A 25995-nucleotide genomic window follows, 5' to 3' on the forward strand; every position below is an offset into this window, starting at 1 on the left:
GCTCAAGTCTGTAATGGCTCCTTGCTACAGCAAGATCTGATTATTACTCTGGTCTTTGGTGCCTTCGAAAATCTGGCCCCACTTTACTTCCTGAGTGCTCAGTACATCTTCCAAATGGACTTCCATCATTTTTTGAGCTTGGCTAGTCACAGTCCTGCTCATCTCCCCTACCATGCTCCTGCCTGAATACCCTCTTCCCTCTCTGCCTTTCTAAAGTGACCCTTCAACCTCTATATCTACCTTTTGCTCCTTCACTCATTTAACTCAGAGACAAATTATTTTGAGGCATATGTTATGCTGGGCTCATAAACTGGAAAAATCTGACTGGTCATACCAGACCTAACTCTCTCTGCCCTACTGTTAAACCAAACTTGGGACCACACTTCATATCATTATATAATCCCCTAATTTGGGGGCCTGAAGTAGCTCAAGAAATAACCTGTATCTTGGTCTCCAAACCAGTGTCTCCATTCATCCTACAGTTCACTGGAAACTGATTTATCACAAAATCCCATACTATAAGTTTGCCCTTAACAACTAACACTCTTTGTACTGATCTACTCAAGGTGAAGTCCTCATTTAAGCAAGTGTATCCAGCCTCACAATGTTTTGTGCCTGCCACAATCACAGCTAAATATAATTAATTTCCCACTGAGATTCATTTGCTAATTCCTGCTCATCCCTCGGGTCACAACCTAAATGTCACTTCCTCCAGGAGGTTCCTAACACATGGTAAGTGTTCTTGATAAATATTTGTTGAGATGAAGTAGGCAGCAAGCAGAAAAGATGACAAACAGGAAAAAGTTCATTTCCGTGGGGTAAATTAGAGCCAGTAATGTTTCTGAGGTCATGCAGTTTAGGAGGCAGCCAGAAATAACCTTCAAAATAGAACCTGAGTATCAAGGCATCACTTACCTGCACGTGGTCAATGATGGTCTCAGCACTAATGTTGCTGTTACAGGCAGGGTAATCATACCAGAATATCTCCTGTGCAGCAGGCTTCCGGCCCAGCAAATGCCGTTTACTGACAGGAACTTCACAGAATCGGATAAACCACTGTACTCGAGCACGTTTCTTAGAATAAGGTTCAGAATCTAGGAGGGATAGGTGAAAAAAGGAGGTGTAAGAAAATGCAAGATCATTTTGCTAAGGACTTCGTATGTGCCAGACACTGCTAAGCACTTGATTGATAATACTTGATTAACATATTATTTTTAAATCCTCACATTAACCCTATAAGGTAGGTACTATGGCTATCTCCATTTTACAGGCAAAGTAATCAAGTTACAGGGACCTTACAAAATTTGTCAAAGGTCACAGGACCAACCAGCAGCAATCTGACGCCACCCAGCACCCATGTCCTTCTCACTTTGCTCCAGTTCCTAATGAGGCTATCAGTCATCAGAGAAATTACAAAAGGCATTTGAGAGGAGAAATTCTAATCACAGGCACTGAACACATCTTGCAAATTAGTGATTATAAAGAAGCCACCAAAAAGCAGCAAAACAAAATCCTGGCAAAAATTAGAGCATCAGCTACTGAGGGGACTTCTGACAAACATACACTTGCAATTTTTAGCTTTATCTTTACAATATACCATTAACATCACACCGTACCAGCATTAGGTCCAAGTGAAAGGACATACACTCATTAGTGCCAACATCATCATCACCTCTTCTCTTCCCCGGCTCCCTTCAGAGAAAGACTGAAGCCATCCAATGGAGCACCACACAAAGACTCCAAAATCTATACACAAAGGCCGTATCTCAAATACAAAGCCCACAGTGCTGATGTGCTCCCCCTGGTGGCTGTTCCTTTGATGAGGTTTTCCTCCCTACTTGTCAAATACCCTTCCTATCTCTGTAATGTAAAACATCTTCATCCACTCACCCTATCAGTTCCTTCTTTTAGGCATACAAACTGCTGCAGGTATAACTGCCACATCATTCCCCTCCTAGCTTTTGGAAGACACAGTTTAGTGTAGTTTCCATTATCTTTCTTCTTCATCCTCCTTTTAGAACTCTGTCCCTTTCCCACCTTCCTGCACTCTTCTCTGCTTTGCAAAGGGTTAAAAGCTCAGAAAATCAGTTGAGGGCTGTGAATGCAGACATGCAGGCTCTACCTTCCCTTTTGTTCCTCCAGCATTAGAGGCAGTAATGGCTTTCTGGACCTACTGAGCTCTGGGAAATACCACCTTTTGTTCTTCCAGCCTTTTCAACACTATGCACAGGTCCCCATGGGTAAAACACCTAAAGTGTTTTTGTGTTCCTGACTGAACATCAACTGATACACCTTCCCAATCCAGCTTACCTCCTCCCTTGTAAAGAAGTTACACTTGCAAAATCCATCACTAACTTTCTCATGTTAAAATTAAAAGACAAGTCTGGGGGTGCCTGGGTGGCTCAGTCAGTTAAGCGTCTGCCTTCGGCTCAAGTCATGATCCTGGGGTCCTGGAATCGAGCCACTCTGTAGGGCCCCTGCTTAGCAGAGTCTGCTTCTCCTTTGCCCACTGATCCTCCCTCCCCACTCACTCACTCTCAAATAAATAAAATATTAAAAGGAAAAAAAAAGACAAGTTTGTATTATAGTGCAAATCGCCTATTTCTCCCCCAACTTCCTCATGCTAAAATTAAAACAAGTCTGTATGATAGTGCAAATCACCTATTTTTTTCTTCCCCCTTCTTCTTGAATTCATCCTTTGTCCATTCCAAAAATCCTGCCTTAATGACCATTTTAACCCACTCCTAAAAATGGCAAAGCTAAATTCTTGAATCCCCCCAATGCCATTTTTACCCAATACTGCTCTAATGAGTAAAGAAGTTTACTAAGTGTAAGAGGGTTCACCCAGTGCTTAAATGACCCCACATCAGAATCTAGGGCTCACACCCTATATGATGCTGTGAACAGAGAAATCAGCAATCAGAAATCTTGCAGCTCCCAATTGTTCATGATAAGGAATGGTTTTCATTCCAGCCCCAAACTTACCATCTTGAAATAGTTCAACCAATTTAGCAACATACGGATTTTCATCATCATCCCCTTCAATCAACACAAACTGTCCAACTTGGATGTGAATCTCAGTCAGACCACCTTCCATTTTGACATTCATTTCTCTAGGACGGAGAGAAACATGTTAGGAAATCACTTAGGGTGGGCCAAGCTCTTCAAACCCTCTGGGCAAATGAAAGTGCTTTCCAACTGGAAAATCTCCTAAATAGTATCTCTTTGATGACCAAGTCTCCTACTAGGAAACCAGTTCACCCATAAAGTCATATGCAAGAAGAAATGAAATGGGTTGAATGAATGGTTTTAGTGTGAATGGTTAATCCAGAGGCCTTAAAATGAACCCTAATCTCTCTCAGTTATTGACAAAGAACAAAGGCTTCCCAAAGCATGAAAGCTGCCCAATAACAGTATCAAAATTTTCAGAGACCTCTAGGGCTGAGAGGACATAGAAACAATGGCGAATTCTACCGTTATCATGCAGAAATACAAAGAAACCACTTTAAATAAATACAGCATCATCATACATACCAAATTTTATTAACTTGACATGTCTTCCTCTATCACTGCTATATTTATGCTATCATCCTGTATCAAATAAAACTCCTCCTTATAATCCATTCATATTTATTGTCCCTTAATTCTCAATCTGTAATAACTAGAACAGGCTGGATACAAGTAATTAACAATTTAGTATGGAGAAGCTGTTATTTCCAGGACAACCAACAGAGTCCATCACTCACTTGTAGGTGTGGTAGCGTAGTTTTTGATCCAACAATGGCTTGCCAACCCACGAATAAGTCTGTCTGGTCTTCAGCCTTGTGGGGTAGTATGCCATGGCTCCTGTGTAAAAGTCACTACTCTGAGTTAACATGACAATGCTCTGATGGATTCTAGCACACAGTCCTGCCTTCAATGAGTTCAGCCTTCTCTTTTGCCCCTGCTACATTCCCACAGATTTTAGAAAACATTTTCTTTGAAGAAAGTCAAGCTTTATTAAGACTGAACATAGACAATTTAGTATCATCTACATATATCTTATACTATGCCTTACCTCTTCTTATGCAGGGTCAATATGTAGGAAAAGAAACTAAATTTTTAGAAGTACCTACTAGCTGCAAGGCAGCTAGTTAGTATTAAACATCTGTTAGTATTAAACATCTAACAACTTGAAACTAAAAGACAGTGATACATGATTGTAAGTATCTTTTTTAAAAAAAAAGATTTTATTTATTTATTTGACAGAGACACAGCGAGAGAGGGAACATGAGCAGGGGGAGTGGGAGAGGGAGAAGCAGGCTTCCCGCGGAGCAGGGAGCCCGAGGCGGGGCTTGATCCCAGGACCCCAGGATCATGACCTGAGCTGAAGGCAGACACTTAACGACTGAGTCACCCAGGTGCCCCTGTAAATATCTTCATAACACTTGTAATAGAGATAGGGATAAAATATCAATGCACTAAAGGACAACTAATAGTGTGAAGAGCCAAGAGATGGAGCCAGAGAGACTACTGCAAGTTAGAGGACCAGGTCTTGTGGCTGTTCAGGTAGCAAAGGCTTCCTACAGGGGCTTTCTGAACTGAATATTGAAGAGTAAGTAGCTACTGATAAGATAAAATTTATTTTTTTATTTTTTAAAAAGATTTTATTTATTTGACAGAGACAGAGAGCACAAGCAGGGGGAAAGGCAGGCAGAGGGAGAGGGAGAAGCAGATTCCCCGCTGAGTAAGGAGCCCAATGTGGGGCTCAATCCCAGGACCCTGGGATCATGACCTGGGCCAAAGGCAGATGCTTAACCAACTTAGCCACCCAGGCGCCCCTGATAAGATAAAATTAAGTGAGGGATTCCAAGGGATAGAGGAAAAAACATGCAAGAGGCATTTAAGGGAACAGCAATGGGTTTTATCAAGTGTATCATTACACTTACATTAAAGACAAAAACAAAACCACTCTGGCAGTTGAAAGGGGTATTTTCCTTTGCAGCTGACAGGCCCCAGCTATCAATAATTATGAGTAGCTGAAAAGAAATTCTTGTATTAAAGTATATGGGGAAAAAAAGAGACACTTTTACTGACAAAAACAAATGTGAATGAAAAATCCAAGCATATCTGACAAGCCTCTTTACAATTTGAAAACTGCAATCTATTAATCTTAATAATAATGCCAATTTATTATCTTAAGTTTAAGTAATTAAGATAATAAATCTTTCCTCTAAATTAAATGCTGTTTTTATGGAGCTAAAATTTGACAAAATCAGGGTTAAAGAATTTTTTTCTTTAATCCGTCTGACAGAATTACTCTGAATTACTGATAGATGGACCAATAATTTCAGTCTGTGTTGAAAACAACAGAATTTTACTAGCATATTGACATCTTGATTAAACAAGCTTGTTTCCTGAAGTTCAGTAGCATTATGTCCTATTCTCTACTTGGGAACATTCTGACCTAGAAGATATTCTGCTTTTAAAAAAGGTATTTTTTAGCACACTTTGAGGAAACTAGCAAAAAGAAAAAAGTCATGAGTAAATACACAGCTTAGAAATGATGCCTGTATGATTGCTTTAAAGAACATTAAGAGTACTATATAATTCACAACATGGTAGTATTAAAATCAATCTAATTTTAATTAAGTACATCACAGAAATGAACAAAGAGCAAAGACTCATGAGTCAAAACAAATAAAAAATTTGTGCTCCAGTAAAAAATGAATTTAGATTCGTTATATCCAATAAGCTTTTGGTAAAAGTAAGTGTCTGAATCTCAGTAAGTGTTCGAGGAAATACATAACACTAACTTACCTTACAATAGATATTCCTTTAAATGGATGATCTAACACGGTACCGTCAGAAGTAAACTTGCAATTTTTCACCTTTCCACAACGTAATCAAGCAAAATAGGCTACGGAGAGAACAGAGAGAACAAAAGATGCAAGTCAATTACTCACTAAACTGCCATTTTAAAAAGAACTGGAGTATCACTTAGAGTGCTTTGTAGCAAATTGGTTATCTCCCAGAAAACTGTCTACAATTCCTGAATAATCTAATTGTAGGACAAATGGCCTGATTTGTCACTTTGACTATGATACTTGACTATACTGAAACAATAATTTCATTTTTTCAAACCCCAAATCAGCAAACAGAAGGACTACCGCCATACCTCTAAGGTACTCATGTATACCTAAGAGGGGAAAAAAAAAAATCCATGCTCTCAAATCTTTTAAATCCAGAAGTTATTTAAGCTTACTAAAGCAGGCATCCTCCCTCAAAAACCAACCCAAGATAAAATTTAACATTCCCTTTCTAGGAGATCATGAGCTGTGTTCAATGAGATCAGTACATGGACACATATGCACAAGGGTGAGTGATTTACCCTAGGCTGAGCAAGCAGGGATATTGCAAGACTATCTGGGCTTGGACATAAAACCTGCCTCACTCTGGTCTATCACTCTGCTCCAGGCCTGGTTTTCCAAACCTCCAGACCAAAGTTGTTGGTGCCCTCAGACTTAATACACCATTGCTGTTCTCTCTTGCATATCTTTTCAGGGATGGCTCGGGTCTCAGCCCCAATAAAACTTTCTCAGATAGGCCTTCACTGATACCCAATGGAAATTTACCCTCCCACCACCTTATACTGTCCCTCAGGGTCATATTCCATTATACCACCCTATTATCAAAGCAATAAGCATTATATTACTTTCTTATTTATTGTACTTCCTACATTAGAATGTTAACTTCCAAAAAGCACGGATCTTGGGACCTTGTCTATCTTGTTCGTAACCGCATTCCCAGAGCTTAGGTTAGGACTTGGCATAAAATAGGTGAATGAATAAATGAATGAAAAACAAACTGGTTTTAAAAGTCATTAGGACAGGGGCCCCTGGGTGGCTCAGTCGGTTAAATGTCTGCCTTCGGCTCAGGTCATGATACCAGGGTCCTGGGATCTCCTTCTGCCCCCCCCCCCCCCCGCCTGTGCTCTTTCTGTCAAATGAATAAATAAATCTTAAAAAAAAATCATTAGGACAGTATCAAGTGTGGTAAGGACATAGAACAACTAGAACCCTCATACACTGCTGTAAGGCATGTCAATTGGTAAAACCACTTTGAAAAACGGGCTGTATCTACTAAAGCGGCGCATCCCATGACTCAGCAATTCCAACACAATATACCCAACAGAAAAACATACATACCATCAAAAGACATGAACCAAAATGTTCATAGCAGCACTATACAGCAATGAAATTAAACCAACTACAACTGCACATATGGTGAAAATCTCAAAAAATACCAATGAGCGAAAGAAATCAGACACCAAAAGAAATCATACTATATTGATTCCATTCATATAAAGCTTAAAAATAGGTTAAAAGTCAGCCATGGTGTTAGAAGTCAGAACAGAAGGTAACCTAAGTGACTAACACAGTGGGGAAGGGACATGTTTCTGGGATGCTGGTCAAGTTTCTTGATCTGGAAGCTGGTTACACAGTTATGTTCTCTTTAAGAAAATTCCTTGACCTGTACATTTCTGATATGTGCACTTGTCGGTATAGTTATTTTTCAATGAAAGTTCAAAAAATAATAATTAAGAATCCTTCCACAGAGGCAGCATAAGGATGTCAAGCCTCTTTGTACTGTTACCGTACTTTCTTACCTTCAACCCAGCATTTCATCTCACCCACCATTAGCAGAGAGATTACCCAAGAGGGATGATGAATGGGGTGGAAAGGCAGGCCTGACTTGGTGGAGCAAAGGCTTTGGCTTCTAGGAGATAACCACCACAGGCTCTCAATTGTTGCAGATACCAGAAATCTAGAACATACACACCACCCAGTGCAGGGTGCCACACCCAAGGAAAATATAAGGGAGTTGTGGTAAAAATGATAGCAGGTATGTATTGAGTCAATACGACAGAAGGTGGAGCCAAAACTCTATACATTTATCTCATTTAATCCTCAAAATAATCCTAGTACAATGCTAGTACATACTAAGTGCACAACACCTCTCAATAACAAATATTTGCTGAATGAAAGGTAAGTGCTATTAGCACTTCAAAATGATTAACTTGTCCCAATGTTACACAAGATGGTACAGCCTTAATTCGAACCCTGAGCAGCCGGGATTCCAATGATTCTAAACCTTACAACACAACACCTGTGTGAAAGCGGATAATGTTAATTGCCTGAGAGAACTTGCTTCTGGTGAGCTTACTACAGTAAGTCAGGCTTCCCAGCCACTAACTGGGAAATCAAATGGACCTCAATTTCCTTACCCACAAAATGGATATAATAATAGAATCTTCCTTTTATTCAACCACTATATATTAATCACCCATTGTGTGCCACGCACTCTTCTTGGATTAAGTAAGAAAATGCAAAATGGCAAATTCACTTCTTCACTCCCTTAAACCCTTGCATTTATTTGTAAGAGACAGTGGATTTTTAAAAAAAAATTTTGAGGAATGTTGGGAAACTCGCATACAATTCACACAAAATTTTGCACTTAATTTCGGGGAATTCATAAACCTTCTAACATCCACATATTGCCCTCTGTCTCGTTAAAAACTGTTGCAGACTTGGTAAACCGTGCTCTCACATCAGAAACCTCCGCTGGCATTCACAAGTACCCAATAACAGCAGGGAAGAGGGTACCATTTTTAAAGAATACTAAAATCAAAAACTGACATATCTAATCATCGCAGTTTCGTAGCCCAGGATAAGAATCTCACATCTCATGCTTCTAAGTCCAGTGCTTTTTCCAACTATGAAAATCAAAAGGCGCTCCTACTCTGGGGTTAGACTTAAGGAAGTAGAAGACATGCCATTAGACTTCGCTCCTAGAAAGAAGGTGGATCAGAGTCCCGCAATTAAGAGCTGCTCACCTGGGGCGGGAAGCTTGGGTGGAAGCCAGGCCTCTTATTCACAAAAAGCGACCTAGACAAGGCTCTCTGGGCTCAACTGTTATATCCGTAAAATGGGGTACTAACTTCTGCTGTTCTGCCTTCCCTGTGGTGCTTGGTTCACGACGCCCCAAAGAAGGAAAAGACGGAAAAGCTTCCCAAGGGTAAAGCAAATAGGAGGGATGGTTAAGATCATTAATGAGACTCTCAGGGCGCTGAGGGCAAGAAGGCTCACGCTTCTCCGCTGTTGGCTTCCGGTTTCCCCAACTGCAAACTCCCAGTCCCTGGCGGAGCGGGAAGCCTTTTACAAATCGGGATGTGGAAAAGAAAAATGCTCCTAATGGGCTTAGAACAGTGGTACTTAACAGGCGCTTTGTAAATAATCTGCTGAATGAATCAATGACTGAGTCCACAGAGAACTTCTCCAGTCTCCCCGGCCCAGATCCCCCTCCAGCCTCGGAATGCCACACTCACCGGGCGCTGAAGCCCTCTGTTCCCACCGTCTCAGCTCCAGGAGTTCGTGGAGCCGCAGCAACTCTAACCTACCCCAGGTGAACTCCTCTTACAGCCAAAGGCCGCACGCTGGAGCCAAAGCGGGCGCCCAGCTAGGAAAGAAGATGGAGAAAAGAAATTTTCGCGCCAAACGTCGTGGCTCCGCCCCCAGGCTGTCCCTACGTTACGACACCAGCCAGCCCTTCAGCCCCGCCCACCCAGGAGGGGTTGCACGTCGTACGTCCGCCAACGTGCAGCGGCCATCATTGATTCGGTCGGCCACGCAGTTCGCGGAAGGAAGGTCCTTTCCTTGCAGCATTCCGGGTACCAAGATGGTGGCCTGAGCTCTTTAGAGAGGCTTCCTCCATCCTTCTCCGTCCCTCTCAGATTTTTTTTTTTAACCTGGATGTGACGCATTAAAGGACCCGACGGAAATAGAACTGAAGGCGTTCTAAAATGGCGAACCGTACAGTGAAGGATGCGCACAGTATCCACGGCACCAATCCTCAGTATCTGGTGGAGAAGATCATTCGGACGCGAATCTATGAGTCCAAGTACTGGAAAGAGGAGTGCTTTGGACTGACGGGTGAGCGGCAGCGCGCGGACCCCCTCCCCCCGCCTTGTGGCCCAGTTCTCCTGACTGGGCGTCGGTGGGAGTGGTCCCCGGGCGTGAGACTGGAGGGGAATCTGTCAGTCATTCAGAAAAATCTGAGCACCTACTATGTGCCTAGTTTTGTGTTTGGCTTTGGGGACACATATGAATCTGCTACAGCCTTATTCCGAAGGGTGTCTGTGTTGGGTTCTCTGGGTGTTTCCATGTTTACTATAATCTGCTGAGTTCCCAAACACTCTTAAGCTCAGGGACTCTGAAGTTCTTAAAGGAACTTTAACATACCTGAAACTCAATTCAGGGTATTACTATCCCTAAATCTGGACCATTTGCAGTATTTCCACGTTCGGGTCCTAATACAAATACCAGTTCTTCAGAGAAGGCTTCCAGGTAGTCTTTAAATCTTTGAATTCTGGCTTCTCATTTTAGTAGCTCTTTTACCCCAGTGAACCATGTCGTCCTCTGCTGTAAAACGAGTATCATAATGCCCACCCCAAAGGGTTGCTCTAAGGATTAAATGCAATAATGTATAAAAAGTATTTGGTATGGTTAGAGGTGTATATTTTAAGACGCATTCAGCAGTTGTGGTGGTGCTAGTTGTTACCACTGTTAACTACTCTGTGCCATTATCGTTGTTGCCACCACCATTAGCTGTGTGTCCATGGACACGTCATATTGTTTCTCTCTGAGTCACTGTTAAATTTTGGAGTCATGTAAATTTTGGATAAATTTTGGGATCTTTTCTCATTACCTAGAGTTCTCTCCTTGGATGATCTCCACACTATGGTTACATCTTATATGTAGATGCCTTCAAATTTCTCTCTCCAGCCCAGATCTCTCTCTGAGATCTAAATCTCTAATTCCAAGACATGCCAACTCAGTATGTCCCAAAGTGAACTCATGACCTTTTCCCTCCAACGCAAGATTATGTTCCCTTGTTGTATAATTGTATTGCATTCTGCCTCTTATTTCAACTATTCATCACACTTTCAATTATTTTTTTCAATGCTTTCTGCCTTGCCAGTCTGTAAACTCTGTAAGTGTAGTTATTTTGTCCTTCTTTATCCCTCTACCTACATCTCCAGTGTTTAGCACCTGGCTATAAGTTTGACTCTCACTATAGCCCTGAAACTTTGTACATTTATTATTCAGATTTGAACTGATAGTCTAAAAAAGAAGTAAGGTAAAATGACTTGCCCTAGAGTTCACACAGCTAGTGTTTGCTTTTGAAAACAATTGTGGAAGGTTATTATCCCCATTCTGTAGATAACATTTGCTCAAGGATATGTAGCTATTGAGTCGTTTGCTGTTACTGTTTCTTTTAACTCGGAATCTGGCTGTGTTTCTCCAAACATAATGGTGACAGGCATGGACTCTGAAGTTAGACTGATAACATGTAAATCCAGGCCTGCTCCTCTGGGTGTGGACCCTTAGCAAGTCACTTAACCTTTCTTAGCCTTCATTTTCCTTAGCTGAAAACAGCCTCAGTGCAGGAACTTCATGGCTAATTGTGAAGATTAAATGAGATAATATGACATGCTTAGCAGAGTACCTGGCATATAGTCATCTTTCAGTGTATATTGGCTGCTATTATTATTAGTTTTACTATTAATACACAATTGTTCTTCTAATATTAAACTGTAAATTAGTATTCAGGAGCACCAAACCTTGAACTAGCTTATCTCCACTTCAAACTGGGAAAAGCTTGGTCCTAATATGTCTGAGATGCCACTTTGTTTTTGTTTTTGCTTTTTTTTTTAGCTGAACTTGTAGTCGATAAAGCCATGGAGTTGAGGTTTGTGGGTGGTGTCTATGGTGGCAACATAAAGCCAACTCCCTTTCTGTGTTTGACCTTGAAGATGCTTCAAATTCAACCTGAGAAGGATATCATTGTAGAGTTTATCAAAAATGAAGATTTCAAGTGAGTGAAATGTTGACTCGCTAATATAAAAGCTTCAATTTCAGTGGTCCAGAATTTGGCTTTGGTTAAGAGGAGTGAAAGCAGTGTATCTTGTTATTTTGTCTGTTCTGATTATATTGGTCTTTTCCTTTACATTCTCAGCCCTGGTAAATACCCCTCGTGCCCAAAAAGCATTTCACAAATTCACTGAACATACGTTAAGCAGAAGTGAGTGCCTCGTATGCTGGTAGCACTGGATGCTCAAAGATGAAGAAAACTACATAATATGGTAGATAAGCGGGAAAACTTTGGTGTAGATGGAGGTTCATGTCCAGACTCATGTCTAGTCATGTTCAGATTTATTGTGACCTTGGAGAAGTTACTACATTTTGTGAGCTTTACTTTCTTTACTTGTAAAATGGAGATGATGATACCAATTCAAGATTGATGTGAGGGTTAAAGAAGATAGTGCCGTATATCTCACAATACAGTGCCTGTTGCATGGTAAATACCCCCAAAATATCAGCTGCTCATATTATTTTATTCATTCTCAAGGAGTTCACAGACAAGTATAGAAGACAGATATAGTAGCTTATTACGTGCCACTCTCTAAGGGATTTACATATAATAATTTATTTAACCTTCACGACAACCCTGCAAAAATTTTTTTTTAAAGATTTTATTTATTTATTTATTTGACAGAGACACAGCTAGAGAGGGAACACAAGCAGGGGGAGTGGGAGAGGGAGAAGCAGGCTTCCTGCTGAGCAGGGAGCCCAATACAGGGCTCGATCCCAGGACCCTGGGACCATGACCTGAGCCAAAGGCAGACGCTTAACGACTGCGCCACCCAGGCACCCTAACCCTGCAAAATTATTATCCCTGTTACACAGGGAAGGAAACTTAGGGACAGATTAATTTCAAGGTCAAACAGTAAATGGCAAACTTGGCTTCAGTGTTCAGATTCTTTTCTACTCCATTCTGTTTGTCATATAAAGAAACTGTTGAGTTTCAAATGCCTACTAGTTATTCCAAGGGAAGAATTTGAGTGGGTAGTCGGATATCGGAAAAAAGAAAAAGGAATCTTACAAAACATTAACAGCTAGAAAATAGCTTTTATTAGGCACTTATATGTGCTGTATGCTATGCTTAGCACTCTACACACGTTTCTTAGTAAATAAACCAAGCCAGCAAATTAGGCACAATTATCTCCATTTTACAAGGATTGAGGAAGCAAGTAATTTGCCTAATGTAACAAAGCCAGTAAGTAATGGAATCAGAATTGTAACCCAGAGGACTTTGACTTTTTTCCAGAACCAGTACTCTGTGCTGCCTAGCAACAGTTTATATATTCACATCTATATATATATTATTTCTTGTATTGTTAGTAAACATATCTTCTATATTATTGTTAAATTCAGTATCTCATTTGATTCTTACAGTAATCCTATGAGGTAAATAGGTTCTGTCTTCATGTTATACATGATATAATAGACTCTGAAAGTTGATCAACATGTCCCAAGTTCCTGCAGCCAGTAAGTGGTAGAATGGGAACTTGTAACCCAGGTCTTCATATTTTACCTTTCTGCTGCCCCATGTTGCCTCTAAAATTACAGTTCTCTCATCTGCCAAAGAAGAGAAAGAACTTGTACATCCACTACTGTCCTGAGAAAAGCCAGGTATGAAACTCAAGAACAAGAACTTTTTAGGATGGCCTATTGTTCCACTGTCCTCTATTTGTCAGATATGTCCGTATGTTGGGAGCACTTTACATGAGGCTGACAGGCACTGCAATTGATTGCTACAAGTACTTAGAGCCTCTCTACAACGACTATCGAAAAATCAAGAGCCAGAACCGAAATGGGGGTGAGTATGGTACCAAGTGTTTGGACCTTCCTCCCTGAACCAGTTTTTATTTCACCAATATCTCTACCTTCACATTGTAATGTACATTGTGAATGCTCTTCATCCTTGTTGTTACTGTCTTCATTTCAGTTTCTCCACCTCCTGCATGGAGTACTCCATTAGACTCCTAGCTTCCTGTTGGCCTTACCCAGTCTATCCCTGTTTGCCTACCTTTCCAACTGTATCTTTTTTTTTTTAAGATTTATTTATTTTATTTGACAGAGAGAGAGACCCAGCGAGAGAGGGAACACAAGTAGGGGGATTGGGAGAGGGAGAAGCAGGCTCCCTGCTGAGCAGGGAGCCCGATGAGGGGCTCGATCCCAGGACCCCGGGATCATGACCTGAGCCGAAGGCAGACGCTTAACAACAGAGCCACCCAGGCGCCCCTCCAACTGCATCTTATGTCAATCCCAGCCTTGCATCATGTGCTCCCTCCACATGTGCTCCATCCCATATGACCTACCTCCAGAATGACCTCTGAAAAAACATTCCCCAAACCTCCCAAAGTTTTCTATATGTTACATCATCATTTTTAATGGCCTCTTCTCTAACACTGTACTTCACACTGCAGTATAGATTAAGTGTACTCATACTTATGTAGGAATCCCACTGAAAAATAGTATGTATATCTGAAGGGGGCAGCTCCATACATTTTACAAAGGTATTTTTTGTGGTAGAGGGGGATTCAGGGTAATACAGTAAAACCTTTTTCTTCTCACTTAGTGTCGTAACAGAAGATTAGTAACATTGCCTTTTACATGTAACATTAAGCAGTAGAAAGTCAACAATTTGGTATTTTACTGTAAACTTTTTTAACTTACTAACTTGTTTATTGAATAAATACATAATTAAGTGCCAGTGTCATGCCAGGTACTGTCCTTTGTACTGGAAATAACATGGTGAACAAGATGGTCATGGGCATCATGGAATTCCTTATGTTTATATTATGTTAAACTAAGATGGGGTTTTTCAACCTATTGACAATTTGATCCAGATGATTCTTTGTTGTGGGGAGCTGTCCAGCTCATTGTAGGATATTTAGCTGTATCCCTAGCCTCTGCCCACTAGATGACAGTAGCATCCCCACTAGTTGTGGGTGGCAAAGTTAACCCCTGTTTGAGAACCACTGAACTAAGGTTTACTTTAAAAATTCTGAAAAGCTATTACTTTATTTACCACATAAGATACATGCTCTGTATTTTGAAACATGGTTTACTTGAGAAATTGTACCTGAGTTATTTGACCTGTTCAAGAACATCACCCCTGGGCACCTGGGTGGCTCAGTCGGTTAAGCATCTGCCTTCAGCTCAGGTCATGATCCCTGGGTCCTGGGATCGAGTCCTGCATCGGGCTTCCTGCATCGGGCTCCCTGCTCAGCAGGGAGTTTGCTTCTCCCTCTCTCTCTACCCCTCCCCCTGCTCATGCTCTCTCCTGTGTGCTAATAAATAAAATCTTAAAAAAAAAAAAATCACCCCTATACAATTCAGAACTGTTCGTGTTTGCTTTTGTGTTGTGTCTCCTGCTAATTGGGACAGCTTCATTCATCCCTTTATCCCCAGCTCCAAGAAGAGGCCTGGCATATAGATGGCCTCAGTAAAGGTGAGCTGAATGAATGAAGTGATGATGACAAGGCTATGAATGGCTGTAGTTTGAGCCCAGGTCTGTCAGTAACCCCTTCTCCGTAACTGCCACACTGAATGGCTTTACTAGTAAATGTGCAGGGAAGGGAGGCTGCAGAGGATTCACACTTTGTATACCAAGTACTTTTTTAGATTTTTTACGTAGAGTCTTACATTTCTTTTACTTGTTGGCTATATAAATTTATTTCCAAGTTGCCTGAGCTTATGATTGTTCTTTCAGAGTTTGAACTGATGCATGTAGATGAGTTTATTGATGAACTGCTGCACAGTGAGAGAGTCTGTGATATCATTCTACCCCGGTTACAGGTAAGAGATAAAGGTCTCTTGTCAGAGTTGCCCTTCTCTCCCCAAGACAGGGAGACAGACAAGTACACATACACAATAAAACACTGTAGCCCATGGATCTCAGGGGTCCTCATCTTAATAACTAGTCTTCGAGAAGATAGCAGGAGGGGAAGAATGAAGGGGGGTAAAATGGAGGGGGAGACGAACCATGAGAAACGATGGACTCTGAGAAACAAACCGAGGGTTCTAGAGGGGAGGGGGTGGGGGGATGGGTTAGCCCGGTGATGGGTATTAAAGAGGGCACATTCTGCGTGGAGCACTGGGTGTTATGCACAAACAATGAGTCATGGAACACTACATCAAAAACTAATGATGTATGGTGATTAACATAATAAAAAATTTAAAAAATAGTCTTCATATGTATGAAAAAGGGGATTGGGAGAGGAAAACAGATAAAGTATTGAAAGGGTAGGGCTTTAAAAGTGAGTAAAACAGGAAGACTTTCTTCTTTAAAATGATATATGAAGACTGAAGGTCCTCAGTCTCATAAAATGATATATGAAGGAAATTGTAGGATGTAAAACAGATAAAAGGAGGGTCAGGAGTGGTAGACTGAGATCTTAACCCCTTAAATGTCACCTTTATAATGCTGCACCTTTTCCTAGTGATAAATGATTATCCATGAAGCACCTTTCAGGAATGGGTTTTGCAGAGTATTATTTTAGAACTACTGTTATAAAATAAAAAGGGAAAACAGATACAGTAGGTTGCCTAAAGAGAAAGGGAATGATCTATAATGGAGAGATGACGAAGCAGGGAATTAAGAGATTAAGTTTCTCTTGTTACAGCTGACTAGCTATGGAACCTGGTTTTATTTTCCCATCTTTAAAATGGGGAAATTAGGCTACTTCAGTGGTCTTTAAACTACTCTGTGGGACTGTTTTAAGGCTGCTGAGAGGAGTAAGAGGAGACAGCCCCACATATTCCAGAGTAGCTCCTTTTTTCTCTAAATTACATATTTGGCTTAAGAGTGAGATTTCATTTGAACAAAGGGTTTTTTCTTTTTTTCTTTTAAATGGCTTTATTAAGGTATAATTGACATAAACTACATATTAAGTGTGCAATTTGGTAAGTTTTGCCATATGTATACACCCTTGAAACTGCCGTCACAATCAAGAATAGTGAACATACCACCCGAAAAGTTCCCTTTTTTCCTTTTGTGTAATCCCTTCCTTTCCTCCTCTCTTACCCCTAAGCAACCATTGATATACTGTCATAATAGATGTGTTTTGGAATTAAATCAATACATGCTTTCTTTTTTCTTCCTTCACTCAGCATAGTAATACATATTTCATGATAATTATTTCAAAGTAGGGAATAGAATGAATTGCAGATATCTGAATCTTAAAAAAAAAAAAAAAGATATCTTACAGATGGTTCAGATGAGGCAGCAAATCAACCAGATAAAAAGTAGTTGGTAGATGAGTGCTCACATTTAAATGCAGTGAATCAACTCTTCCTCCACAGTGACCCAGTTATAAGAATCTATAAAATAAAAATCCTGAAAATGAATGTGGTATATCTTTCCTATTCTTTTTTTTTTTTTTTAAAGATTTTATTTATTTATTCATGAGAGACAGAGGGAGAGAGAGAGAGAGAGAGAAGCAGAGGGAGAAGCAGGCTCCCAAGGAGCAGGGAGCCCGATGCGGGACTCGATCCCAGGACCCTGGGATCATGACCTGAGCCGAAGGCAGACGCTTAACCATCTGAGCCACCCAGGCGCCCTCTTTCCTATTCTTTATTGGCTACTGTAGACTGTAGTAAAGAGAATAAGATTTCAAAACTGAAAATCTGCTTTCAGGGCCCAATTTTCACACTTCATTATGGTTATGTTAACTATTATTATTAGCTGCTCTCATTTTTAGAAATGCTATAAGAAATGGATTATTTTGAATTGCAGTCAGTTTGTAGCTAAGAGTTCAAAAGCCCATCCAGCTTTAAGCAAGCCTATTGGTGTAAATAAGATGGTCTGCATAGTCTAGAAGACCATAGAACATGCCTCACTGAGAGAGAAATTGAAATCTAACTGATGTATATTTTATCACCAAGAAGTGTGGTCTGGTGTGGGCCTCTTTGTGTCCTAGATGAAGTGACCCTTAAGACTACCCTTCTGCTCTGATGCTATTCTTATTAAGGACTTCAGTGCCCTGACATTGGCAAGGAGCTGCTCTGAAATGAATTCTAATTTCATCAGACACAAATATTATGAGTTAATATATTGATTTTAGTCACTTCTGAGTCTGGTGAGCATTAGGAATTTGGCATGCCCTGTCTGATGCAGTCCTAGATCCCAAACTGGTGATCCTGTAACTGGAGAGCCTTTTTCCAAGGAGCTCTTTAATGAGGGATTGACTTCACATAGCAGCATCTTTGTCTCATTTTCCCAACCTTTATAGAATTTTGTTAGGGATGACTGAGATCTAAGCTAAATGTTACTATTTATTCTAGGGCTGTCCAACATTTTTTATGTCTTGGGCACAAGAAAATGATAAGGGATCTTATGACCCAGCCAGTCCCATTTGACATTTTTGAACTCCTCTTTGCCTTTCAGGTCCTTAATCATGCAGTAAGCCAGCTAAGCCACATCTCAAAAGAAAATGGAACCAGGAGACAGACTGTTTATATCCTGTACTTGGTTCAAAATGCATGACTCTACTAAACAGTTCCCTAAATCCCAGGTTAGGTAGAGCTGGTGCTACTCCAGACCAGGACCCAAGGCACTCTTCATCCCCCAAACTGGGCTGGGCCTCAGTGGGTGTCTTGGGGTAGATTCTGCTCTGACACCTCTCTTGGAACTACCAGTCACCAGAGTTACAACTGTGAACTTACTGGCCTTTGTATATGAAGCTCCATTTTTATTCAGGGCTACACCTATACTGATTGATATTTTAGTGACCTTAAGAGTAAAAGATTACAGAGAATAGAGCCAATAGAAAATGAAGTTGTTCCCTTCAACTTTGTATTTATCTATTTACAGGGGGATGTAAGAGTGAGTATAGATGCCAAGTATGTTAAATTCCTTAGGAAAATCATGAACTGTCTAGCATGTCTTTGAAATGATACTGCCTCAGCTGTTGCTCACCAATTTTCCTGGCAATCCCAGAGGCCCAGTGTTGGGGCTTCAGGACATAGAGAACAAGGCCCCCTGACTCTTATTACACTTTCTATAGAAACGTTATGTGCTAGAGGAAGCTGAGCAGCTGGAGCCTCGGGTCAGCGCTCTAGAAGAGGACATGGATGATGTGGAGTCCAGTGAAGAGGAGGAAGAGGAGGATGAGAAGGTCAGGCACCTGGGAGCTTAAGGGTTAAAGGAGGGATAATTATGGGGAGGGGGTGGGGGAATGGTCCTTCCTTGTTTTGTTTTCAGTTTAATTTTTAACTTTCTTTAACCAAAAAGTACAGTATTTATCATTAAGAGTATGGGCATTGGAGTTAAAGAGACTTTGATTCGTATCTCAGCTCTTCATAATCTTGTGCAAATTAATATCCGTCTTTTCCTTTGTAAAGCAAGGAGAATACCACCTTTCTCTTAGGATTATTATGAGTAATAAATAAGATGATATATATAAAGCCTTTTGCATAGCATTGGGACATTATAATTGACTCACAGTTGGTAGCTATTAAAATAAATACTTGGAACAAAAATAATACTGTTCATAGTTGAACCTATCCTAAGGAGTAAACCTATCTCTAGTTTAGGGGGGAAAAAAAAACCTACTGCATGCTCATGTTATTTACTAGTTAAAATGCTGAAAAGCTGAAAGCAACCTAGCTGTCAGAGCAGTCAGGTAAACTATCATTAACTCAACAGACTATTAGCCATTAAAACTGTTATGAAAAGTATATGATAATATGGTTAGAAAAGAAGGATCTGAACCTATTACATGTATCCAGAAAGGATCTAGAGGGAAATATAAGAAATGCTGGTTTATGGATACTGAGTGTAAATGGAAGTGTAGCTCTGAGCCAGTAGGCTCCCTTCAGGGTGAGTGCAAAAGGAAGCATAATGTTAGTTCATGAATTTAAAGCCAAGCAAGCAAGGCTGAGGTGCTCTTTTGTAGTGAGTGAACCAAAAGTAGGCATTCTGTTTTTCCTTTTTATAATGGAAAATTTCAGTCACTTACCAAAGTGGAGAGAAGGTGTCTCCATTTGCCCACTATCTAGCCTCTATATTTTACTTATTTTGTATCTCTATTACCAGATTGTCCCCACACCAATTTTCTTGACAAGGATCACAGCCATCATATATTTCATCTCTATTTCAGAAAAGGCCTAACCATGATACCACTGTCACCCCCACATCAACAGTAATTTCTAGTATCAAATATTCACTGTTGAAACTAAAATTATGTTAACTAGAATTTAAATAAAACTCGAAAAAAATATTCAGTATTCACATTTCCCCAATTGTCCTGTATTTTTTAATAGTTTGAATTAGCATTCAAACAAGGTCTATAAATCAAGTCATATTATTCTACACAGATTTTTACAATCTGTATTTTTCTGATTGTATCCCTGTGAGGTCACTTAACGTGTTCGATTGTCCCTTGTATCTTCTGTAAACTAATTCTTGGATCTGGAGGCTCAGTTGGATTTGAGGTTTTTGTAGGCTTTGGAGTAGAGCAACACTACTTCATAGGTACTGGTGTGTATGTACCCCCACAGGGTGAGCAAAGTCAGGCTGTCTCTTTTTGTCATATTAGGAGCCACTGTGCCTAGATGATCTCTGCCTAGACCCATTAAGGGGGTTGTAAAATGGTGATATTCTAATTCTTTGTTTTTTCATCATTTGTTACCTATAACAGTGCTTATAGAGAAGTCTCCTAAATCAATATTTAGTTTTTCATAGGTACAGTTGATATAGAAAAGATAAATATTGGATTATTTATTTCTCTTTATCAGTTTTTAAAATGAGTTGACTCCATAGTATCTTCCCAATGTGATGAGCTTTTGTCCTTAGTAACATTGTAAACTCATGGATTTAAGCAAATTGGATGTGTTTTAAACCATCATAGTCCTTGTTAATGCTGAAATTGTCCCCTCTGGCCAGTGGGGGGGCCCCCAACTTGACTCATGAGACTGATGAAATCATCGTGGTCTCAGACGCCTTGTCTTCTGATATATGTTCTGGTCATGTTTTGTAAGCTTCTGCCCCCAACCTGAAATTAGCCATTTTTCCAGGGAGCCCTTGGTTTCATTTATAGGGAAAATGGTATTTAGATACCATAATCTGGGCACTGTAAATGCTCATTGCTATGGTTTGGTCAGTGTTTCTAGGTCTCTACAGTTGGCAGACCTAGAGGAAAATTTTAAAGATTAAAGTAAACTTTATAATCTTAACTGATCTTAAATGTTACCTCTTTCACATTGGAAATCTAGCTTCATAAGGAGATATGCATAATTACTTAGCTCTCACTCTTCTATGTGAGTCCCTACACTACTATGTAGTCCCAGAATACTGGTACCAACAACACTAGAACAGTGGTGGGATTATTGGAAACAGTTCATTTTTTTTCTATTTAGTAGTTCTTTTTGTCCTTAGGGTTATCTATGTATTTACTGTGTTTGTAGTCACTTGAAGGTAGAATTTGGGACAGGATAAGGAGGGGAGTGTATATACTGTCCCTAAATGGTTCTCTGTAAGTCTGTGTTCTTCTCTGACCTATCCATTTCTTTTCCAGTTGGAGAGAGTACCCTCACCTGATCACCGCCGGAGAAGCTACCGAGACTTGGACAAGCCCCGTCGTTCTCCCACATTGCGCTATAGGAGGAGTAGGAGCCGGTCTCCCAGAAGGTAAGGCCCTAGTCTTTGGCCTCTTCCAGGGAGACGTTAAGCATGGTAGCATAGGAGTTTGGACTTCAGGGAAGGAAAAAGTCCAGATTGTGGAGAATGTTTGCCCAGTGTAGCAACTGCTATAAAACAACAACCCGCAAAACCTCTGTGGCAATAACCATTTATTTAGTCTGTCAGTGATTTAAGTTGTGCTTGGATAGGCAGTTTAAGTTCACACACCTTTTTGTGGTCAGCTGTCTACTGGCTAGTATAGGATGGCTTTTAATGAGGATGACTGGGGCAACTCATCTCTTCTCTGTGTGTATGTGTGTCTCATTCTAGGCTGCATTAGGCATGTTCTCAGGGCATTGGCAGAATTCCAGAGCACACAAAATCAGTCATCAAATTTCCTTTCAGTATCTGTTGGTATCACATCTGCAAATACGCCATTGACCAAAGCAGGTCACATGACCAATCCCAGACTTAAGAGTGGGAGGGTGCTAATAAAAGGTTACAGGACAAAGAATCATGGATAACAGAAAGGGGTGAAGAACTGGGGCAGTTTTTGGAATCTACAAGTGCAGTGCATCTACTAAGGTTCTTCCTTTTTTCTTTCTGTATAGGCGGAGTCGGTCTCCTAAAAGGAGGAGGTAGGCCTTCGATTGATTTGTAATGAAAGATAGGGCTTTGGAGAGGGCGGGGGCGGGGGGGCTGCTGTTGTGATGAGTACAATGTCAGATAAAGGGATCTAACCAATTATTTCCACAGCCCCTCCCCTCGCCGAGAAAGGCATCGGAGCAAAAGCCCAAGACGTCACCGCAGCAGATCTCGAGACAGACGGCACAGATCCCGCTCCAAGTCCCCAGGTATAGCATTTGGGCCTTTTGCTATTGGTGGTCTTAAAGAAATGTAGTAAGTGCTTAGCCTACTCCAGCACAATAGCCTAGCTATATTATGGTTTAAAAGAAAAGGAAATGAGAATATGAAAATTAAGAGTTCACATCTTCACGTTCTCTTACAAGCTTTGGTGAAAGGAGGATGAGCTTCAGTTTTGTCATCTGAAATTATAGGAATAAGACTTTACATAGTGGTAAATACTCAATGTGATGTTTGTAAAGTTAGCCATAACCCGGAATGCATATGAGGTGGGTTCAGTTCTTCTGACACTCCCCCATAAACACACACACGGTTCAGGATCTAAGAGGTGTGTCTAGCATAAGCCAAAAAACATCACGCCAATGAATGGGATTGGGGGAAGTGAAAATGATAGTGGAGGAGTAGGTGGGTAGAATAACATTCATCCAGTGGCCTTTTCTTCCCCAGGTCATCACCGTAGTCACAGACACAGGAGCCACTCAAAGTCTCCGGAAAGGTATGGATTAAAGTCCCAATCACACAACTAAGGTAGACCTGAACTTTTGTTTTGATGAGGATATTTGGGAATTTTCCTTTTTTACAGGACAAAATTGGGCCATTGCCCTGAGAAATACTAGAATTCGGTATCTGTTTTGTTTTTTCCTTTTTTTAATTTTTTTAATTTATTTTTGAGAGACAGAGAATGACAGAGAATGAGAGGGGTGAGGGTCAGAGGGAGAAACAGACTCCCTGCTCAGCAGGGAGCCCGATGTGGGACTCGATCCCGGGACTCCAGGATCATGAGCCACCCAGGTGCCTTATTTTTTCCTTGTAGGATTACAGCTTTGGTCTCAGGAGATCTGTGGTTAAGTTGAGTGACACTGGACAAGCCACTTTCATTTGATAAACTTTAATTAGAAATCATTGCTATATGCTGTACACTGTCAGGTGCACTCAACCTCTCAGAGATCATTTCCTCAGTGGTAAATTTTGGATAGTAATACCCCAGTGTTGCTCTAAGACATAACACCAAGCACATTTAATGAATATTGGGTGTCCTCTCTATCCCCATCAGTATCAGCATACCCCGTCTTCCTCAAAAGTCCTTGCCTTGCTCCTTGAACAGCTGTTAAATTTATTATGGTTTATATGTGTTACAATTTCAGATCTAAGAAAAGCCACAAGAAGAGCCGGAGAGGGAATGAGTAATGGACTCAGTTTGGTATTAGTCCAAATGGCCACCTGTGGATCCGAAGGCATCTCTGTGGAAGGATTAAGATCTACTCCCCAGGCAGCTATGAGAATATTTTAGCTCTTTTTAACCAAATTTCTCCACTTTTCTTTTTCTTAAATGAAAGAGGTGCTGTTTTGTATCTCTCTGAGTCATACTCCACATTTGAGGGATAGTGCTTCCCAAGGGCTGCTTTGGACCCCATTGTGCAACCAACCTTGACTGTACTGAAATTTGTAAGGGTAGAGAGGATGACTGACAAGGACAGGATGTGGCTGGCTGTTGACCTTTTTGTTATTAAATTTTATACACCCATTTTCCATTTTTCTGTAGTTTAGTTTTGTTTTGCTCCATGATGGTACCTGTTCTGAGAATCCTGAGATCTGTGCTGCTCAGTAAAACCTATCAAGTCAGTAAAACCTATTAACTGTTTTTCCCCCTCCCCCAACATGTCCATGTAGTAATAATAGCATGAAAACTGATGAGTTAGCAGCAGCTTTGTAAGAAGAAAAGAATGCATTCAAATGTAGGACTTCCTCCTCTGGATCATTTAATCCAATTGCATTGAACAGTTCAACGATGAAACTTAATACCTTTTATACAACATTCTTATAGAGTATTTCTTCTTCCCCAGGAGCCTTGAATTCTAGGTTATGGTGCGCAGCCTTTATTTTGTAAGCACTGACATTATCCAAGTATAGTCAGTAGCAGTAGGGCAACAAGATTGAAAAGAAGAGGAAAGTATCTAATACCACTCAGGGTTCTGACCTGAATTGCTGGAAAATAGTGCCATTAATTCACAAAGCTACAAAATACAGCAGGAAGAGGCCAGGCTTTAGAGGGGCGTGTGGTCAAAGTTGTGTTAGTAGTAAAAAGTGATGCATTCAGTTTATCCTAAAGTGTAATTAGAGGCTGCTCTGGTATAACTAGATAAACCCAGGTTGTTAGGAACTGGAGCTGAACATAGTGATCTAACCCTGAACTGACAACATTTAGGTAACTGTGGAATATGCAGAATTAAATGGGATTACCCAGGAAGTGTTTATGTAAGAAAAGCCAACAACAGAATCATTGGCAACACTCAACACTGGTAAGAGGAAACAGCGCAATCAACCAACTGAAAATGAAATGAACCACTCAGAAAGTTGGGAGACAGTATGGCGAAGAAGCTAAGGGTCTGAAGATTCAGAAGCAAAATAAGAAATGCAGAATGTCCATGGGCACTGATAATCAAGAGGGTGTTGGGATCTTTGCTAGAAGAGTTCAGTCTACCAGTACTTACCTTTCCTCCTCTAAAAACGGAAAAGTGAAAAAAAGGAATGGGGGAGGGGGAGTGATTTGACTTCCTGCAGCTCTGGACTCAGCAAGAATTATGGAGACCAGCTGCCTCATAGAATCCAGTTTCTTGGGAAGTTATATCTGGTCATATGATAAATATTCTTTTGCTTGCTATTGAACTGAAGGACTTTTGCAATCTTAAAGCATTTTGGGATATTTGAGATTTCACATTCTTCAGTGATTCCTGATAATACTTGAGTTAATAAAAGTTGACCATAAGAGCTATTGTTATCCATTATACAACTATATATAGGACTGCCTTTAAGAATTAAAGATAAGCACTTCTATTTACATTTGTTATTGAGACCTAGCAGTTATTTCTTTACCAAAGTGATCTAGATGGAAAGAAATGTCTTCTGGCTTAATGACCTGCAGACCAAGTTATCACAGTATTATTGTTAAAATATTCACTTTAAAATGTAAGATTCAAAAATTCAAAACTTGCCCCCCCAAAACCCCAACAACTTTTAATAACAGAAATAAGCCTCCCCAATCAATCAACTTAATGCATACTTATTCAGGTATATGGTGAAATCTGAACCAAATTTCTAGTAACACAGCCAACTTATAGCAGGAAGCAGATTGTTCCTATTCTTTCATTATTTCAAAGAGCTAAGAGTTCTTCAGTTTGATATGTTGAACATCTCTCTAGAGATTGGTGTGGTAAATTACAGAACTGCAGAGGAGATGGAGCTTAAGGACAAACTTGCTGAGGGCGATTTCTGTCATCTATGTGCTAGCCTAACTAGACGAGGCCCTAGAACTGTAGCTTTGTAACTCTGACTAGCCAATATTAAGGAACATTTTATATTTTACCTCTGTAACATATATTCTGTAACTGTTGAAACAAATTTCAGGAAAAAAAATATTCCTTATGCAAAATGTTTCCTGTATTTTTTTTAGTATGTTTTTAATATTGGGTGTAAACCACTAAATTTATTTCACTACCCACAATTAATTTGGCGAAAGTCTTCCAGTAAAACAACCCAACCTTTTTTTTTTTTAAGGTTTTA

General features: G+C 40.3%; 2 protein-coding genes across 6 annotated transcripts in view; one reads left to right on the forward strand and one right to left on the reverse strand.

The window, feature by feature from the left end:
* The window catches only part of ORC1 (origin recognition complex subunit 1), a 30632-nt gene extending 20870 nt beyond the window's left edge, over positions 1–9762 (reverse strand). The window contains exons 1-6 of one of the 5 annotated variants that reach the window (XM_027577122.2): positions 9627–9762; positions 9368–9498; positions 5800–5899; positions 3747–3846; positions 2986–3113; positions 916–1094 (exon numbers count right to left, since the gene is read on the reverse strand). In XM_027577122.2, coding sequence (XP_027432923.1) covers positions 916–1094; positions 2986–3113; positions 3747–3841 — 402 coding nt within the window. In that variant the 5' untranslated portion in view covers positions 3842–3846; positions 5800–5899; positions 9368–9498; positions 9627–9762. Of the gene's footprint in view, positions 1–915; positions 1095–2985; positions 3114–3746; positions 3861–5799; positions 5900–9367; positions 9499–9626 lie in introns of those variants that run through there. The other 4 variants (XM_027577131.2, XM_027577149.2, XM_027577141.1 and 1 more) reach the window with 4 other exon arrangements.
* Positions 9667–25984, forward strand: PRPF38A (pre-mRNA processing factor 38A). Its single transcript, XM_027577229.2, has 10 exons — positions 9667–9971; positions 11757–11916; positions 13640–13761; positions 15661–15746; positions 18956–19066; positions 21467–21579; positions 22182–22208; positions 22327–22424; positions 22882–22930; positions 23580–25984. The coding sequence occupies exons 1-10, from the start codon at positions 9842–9844 to the stop codon at positions 23620–23622; spliced, it is 939 nt and encodes a 312-aa protein (XP_027433030.1). The 5' UTR covers positions 9667–9841; the 3' UTR covers positions 23623–25984.
* The last annotated feature ends 11 nt before the right edge of the window (positions 25985–25995 follow it).

This window comes from Zalophus californianus, chromosome 4 (genome assembly GCF_009762305.2).
Source record: "Zalophus californianus isolate mZalCal1 chromosome 4, mZalCal1.pri.v2, whole genome shotgun sequence".
Lineage (NCBI taxonomy): Eukaryota > Metazoa > Chordata > Mammalia > Carnivora > Otariidae > Zalophus > Zalophus californianus.

Bases quoted from the DNA above. Each gene is read 5' to 3' on its own strand.
- PRPF38A (XM_027577229.2), top strand. From the start codon at position 9,842: ATGGCGAACCGTACAGTGAAGGATGCGCACAGTATCCACGGCACCAAT. The intron at 11,917-13,639 runs GTGAGTGAAATG...TCTATTTGTCAG, and splicing joins ATCAAAAATGAAGATTTCAA to ATATGTCCGTATGTTGGGAG. The intron at 21,580-22,181 runs GTAAGGCCCTAG...CTTTCTGTATAG, and splicing joins AGGAGCCGGTCTCCCAGAAG to GCGGAGTCGGTCTCCTAAAA.